Source organism: Rattus rattus, chromosome X (assembly GCF_011064425.1).
Source record: "Rattus rattus isolate New Zealand chromosome X, Rrattus_CSIRO_v1, whole genome shotgun sequence".
NCBI classification, from domain to species: Eukaryota; Metazoa; Chordata; class Mammalia; order Rodentia; family Muridae; genus Rattus; species Rattus rattus.
The window spans coordinates 84059081-84063887 of record NC_046172.1 but is presented as its reverse complement, the minus strand read 5'-3'; the positions used below and the strand labels follow the sequence as shown (position 1 = coordinate 84063887).

Below are 4807 nucleotides of genomic sequence, written 5' to 3'. Positions count from 1 at the left end.
CCTTTTTCCCTTACTGCTTTTAATATTCTTTCTTTATTTTGTGCGTTTGGTGTTTTGACTATTATGTGACGGGAGGTGTTTCTTTTTCTGGTCCAATCTATTTGGAGTTCTGTAGGCTTCTTGTATGCTTATGGGTATCTCTTTTTTTAGGTTAGGGAAGTTTTCTTCTATGATTTTTTTGAAGATATGTACTGGTCCTTTGAGCTGGGAGTCTTCACTCTCTTCTATACCTATTATCCTTAGGTTTGATCTTCTCATTGAGTCCTGGATTTCCTGTATGTTTTGGACCAGTAGCTTTTTCCGCTTTACATTATCTTTGACAGTTGAGTCAATGATTTCTATGGAATCTTCTGCTCCTGAGATTCTCTCTTCCATCTCTTGTATTCTGTTGGTAAGGCTTGTATCTACAGCTCCTTGTCTCTTCTTTTGGTTTTCTATATCCAGGGTTATTTCCATGTGTTCTTTCTTGATTGCTTCTATTTCCATTTTTAATTCCTTCCACTGTTTGATTGTGTTTTCCTTTAATTCTTTCAGGGATTTTTGTGTCTCCTCTCTATGGGCTTCTACTTGTTTATTTATGTTTTCCTGGAATTCTTTCAGGCATTTTTGCGATTCCTCTCTGTAGGCTTCTACTTGTTCTCTAAGGTAGTTCATCATGTCTTTCTTGAAGTTCTCCAGCATCATGGTCATATGATTTTGAATCTAGATCTTGCTTTTCTGGTGTGTTTGGATATTCCATGTTTTGTTTTGATGGGAGAATTGGGCTCCGATGGTGCCATGTAGTCTTGGTTTCTGTTGCTTGGGTTCCTCGCTTGCCTCTCGCCATCAAATTATCTCTAGTGTTACTTTGTTCTGCTATTTCTGACAGTGGCTAGACTGTCCTATAAGCCTGTTTGTCAGGAGTGCTGTTGACCTGTTTTCCTCTCTTTTAGTCAGTTATGGGGACAGAGTGTTCTGCTTTCGGGCGTGTAGTTTTTCCTTTCTACAGGTCTTCAGCTGTTCCTGTGGACCTGTGCCTTGAGTTCACCAGGCAGGTCACTTGCAGCAGATAAGTTTAGTCTTACCTGTGGTCCAGAGGCTCAAGTTACATTTCATGAGGTTCTGCCATGGGCTTTCCAGGGTGGCAACCAGGAAGATCTCGCCGCCTCTTCCGGGGCCCTCGTGCACCAGGGTTCCAGATGGCCTCGTGTTTTCCTCTGGAATCAGTAATGTGTGCAAAGAAGCAGTCTCTCTTCTGGTTTCGCAGGCGTGTCTGCCTCTCTGAAGGTTTAGCTCTCCTTCCCACGGATTTGGGTGCAGAGAACTGTTTATCCGGTCTGTTTCCCTTCAGGTTCCGGTGTCTCAGGCAGGGCTCCTGCTGCTCCTGGCCCTCCCCACAGGAACAGAGGCCTGGTAAAGCAGTTTACTCTTGGGTCAGGGATGTGGGCAGGGTGGGCAGTGTTGGTGGTCTCTTCACCTGCAGCCTCAGGAGTGCCCACCTGACCAGGATGAGGTATCTCTCCCACGGGTTCTCTGAATGCCTTGTTCTTAAAAGAGACCCTCTGAAATGCTCATTGGAATGAATCTCAGAAACATTCACCTTGGAAAAGGCAGGGATAGACAACCTCAGAAGTTGAGGATTGGCTACCAGTCATGCATTCTTACCACACAAATGGGTTCCTTATAATTTCATCTCAGAGATGATATGGCATAGACAGAACAGTACCCATTCTGGCCCAAAGTACTGGCAGGTAAACTTGTAAGGCCTTGGGCGCATTGCTTCATTATGATCAGCTAATTTCAGGGAGGCTAGAATGAAAGTGAGGTTGAGAGGATTTGAAGAATCTGTACATGACTTTGTGTCTTTTGGAAGGACAAGTGTCCCCTGAAAATTTGCCTGCACTATTATCTGAGCCATTTCTTCACTATTCATTTGCAGGACCTTTGTGACTGTATTCCACCTGCTTCTCTCTCTGCAAAGAGAAGATGACTGTAACTATGATGCTGTTACTGCTTCATATTTCCTATCCTAGTTGAATCCATCACTGCTTGCTTACTGCTCACAGTGGCAGTCTTCTCTGATGAATTATCCAAAGATGGAAATCACCTTACCAAAGAGGTTATACCCCTCTATCAGTCCAGACAGAAATCTACAGTCTAGTAATGACTCACCAAAGGATTCAGCAATGACTATGGTAAAATCCATGCAGTTTGTCCTCTAACAAACAGATGTTTTTAAAGAAGTCCTGATTTATAACTGCTTGAAATAGGGGGTACAACAACAGTATTTTCCACCTCTTGATCTTCACTTGTTCATAACAACATTTCTGACACCAGCTGTGTATGCAATTTCCTCCACACATCAGGAAGTCCACCACTGGACACCAGCTAGGTCAATTCCATTTGACACTCTCTAACCAGAGAAACTGCAAGATTTCATAGTCTAAGGGCACTGTGCTATTAGATTCTCTTCCACATCAGATGTCAGTCATGTGTTTTTGGCCAGTTGTCTATAAACTGGAGTTCCTGTTACTTTTTCATTCTTTGATTTTTATTAATTTGAATGCATAGTTCATAGAACTAAGCACAGCTTACTTATATTTACTTAATTATTATAAAGGATAACAACTAGATATAAGAAAATGGGAAGAGGTATAGAAGAAAGAGCCCCAACTACCATGTCTACTGGTGCACTGCATTCTAAGGATGATCGGATTACTGAACACTCCTTACCAAGGTCCTTTTGAACTTTTGTGGATGCTTTAGGTGTAGACATGACTGCTAACTTGCGTAATTGGTGATTGAGGATTGATCAATACTCTTCTTTCTTTGAGGTCAGTTAATAGAACAGAAGATTCTATTGCCACCACTTTAGGGCTATCAAAGAAGTATTGACAAGATGTTCCTACCACCCAGAAGATTCCAAAATACTTAAGAGTTCTGAATCACACATTCCTATCATTTAGGGAATTAGACAATAATAGGATGTTGGTTCAGGAACTGAGAACCACAAACTATAATATATTTTACTGTAAATTTTTCAACAAGCATTTTAGTAGTTTCATGTTAGGAATCAGGAGATGAAGACCAATAATTTTCATATACAAACACATATAAATGATGATAAATTTTCTCACACTATTAGAGCAGTATTTTCTGACATTTTAGTGTAAATTCACCCACTATGGTTTGTATCATGCTAATAAGATGATGTGTCTAAAGAGAAATTTGTGGAAAAATCTGCACAATCTTTAATCTTCTCTTATAAAACTGCTCTAAGAACCTTCTTAATTCATCCTCCATAAGCTCTTGGGAGATCAAAATCTAGGTAGAATGCGATTGAAATTAACTTTTTTTCTTAACAAATTCCATACCACTGCTTGATTCCCTCACCTTTGGCTCATTCTTGAGACTCAACAAAGAATTTCAACAAAATTTTCATCATAAACTCTACTTCTAAAGACCTCTATACAAGACACTGGCTAGAAGAATCAACTATTACTCTTGCCCATGGGAAGATTGTGCTTCACTGATCATATCTATAGAACTTTGTTAATCAAGTTTCTAGCTTCATCATATCTATAGAACTTTGTTAATCAAGTTTCTAGCTTCCACTTCAATTCTGCTTCTTATCACAATGATTATGCATGGCTTGCTTCTCAAAGATAAGCAAATAAACTTTGCTTCTATCATTTTAGAATCCCATGGCCTTAGAGTATATCTTACCAAGAAGACCTGCCCACAAAATGGATACTTGCTTTGCTTCAATATTGATTGGCGTTTGTCTCATCAGCTCTCCTCATCACCTTTTAAAAATGAAATGAATGTATTCTAGACTATAGATGGTGGTACATCTTTTTGGTCACCAATAATGTATCTACTTTAGCAGGCTAGTTTACAAAAGCATTTTCAGTCCATATACCATTGAATTCTCTGGCATGTGATAGTCTTGATTTTCAACTTGACTGAATCTGTAGCAAACAATCAGACAAGCTACGGCATTTCTGAGGGATTTTTCATTATCATTTTTTCATTGAAGGGGCCAGATCCATTCTAAATGTGGTAGATGCCAAGATCAAAGTAGGATTGAGCCAAATGCCACCTCTATCTAAGGTTCTATGGGCAATTCATAAGTTGAGAGAGGGAGGGGGCTTGAATTTTTTTATTCTGACAGTATTGATTGCCCCTGTTAAGTAAACATACTCCAATGGAAAACCAGAAAACTGAGGAAATGTTGGCAAGAATTGAACCCAATGGCTGAAAAATACAAAGCACACTTTAAAAAAATACACAAAACATGAGGTTGTATGGGTAAAGACAGAGAGATAGATTTGGGAGGGGCCTGGGGGAATATGATCAAAGCACATTGTTCAAAATTTTTTAAAAAATAATACCTTTTATTTTTTTAAGGGGATGTACAGGAAAGAAAAGATATCGCTTCTTGTCTGCTTTCCTTCAGGTTGTTCTGGTATATTCATTTGCCCTATTGACATTTTGCTGCTGCTGTTGCTGCTGCTGCCAGCAGGGTTGTCAACTGCTGCCACTGTTGCTGATCTTCTTTGTTGACACTAGAATGCAGTTTCTTCAGCTTTTCAATGTGTCCTGATAACCAATGGCTCTCCAGCAATTTTCCAGCCCTTCTGTTCCAGACTGGGACTGCTAAGGAATCAAGCCCTGTAGACTGAGCACCTAACAGGTTCTTAGTTATCCAGTGTGTAAGAAACTATTGTTGGGCCACCTAGATAATATTTTGTAAGCAAATCTAGTGAATCCTCTTTTAATATACATTCATTCAATTAGTTAGGTTATCATAGAAAACTGCAGTGAT

The 4807-nt window shown here is 39.6% G+C and overlaps 1 protein-coding gene across 1 annotated transcript in view; it reads right to left on the bottom strand.

The window, feature by feature from the left end:
* LOC116888031 (prolactin-3D1-like) overlaps positions 1 to 2755 on the bottom strand; it is a 6311-nt gene extending 3556 nt beyond the window's left edge. Inside the window, exons 1-2 of the mRNA XM_032889438.1 lie at positions 2713 to 2755; positions 1706 to 1788 (exon numbers count right to left, since the gene is read on the bottom strand). Of these exons, the coding sequence (XP_032745329.1) occupies positions 1706 to 1788; positions 2713 to 2755 (126 nt within the window). The remainder of the gene's footprint in view (positions 1 to 1705; positions 1789 to 2712) is intronic.
* Positions 2756 to 4807: the final 2052 nt, after the last annotated feature.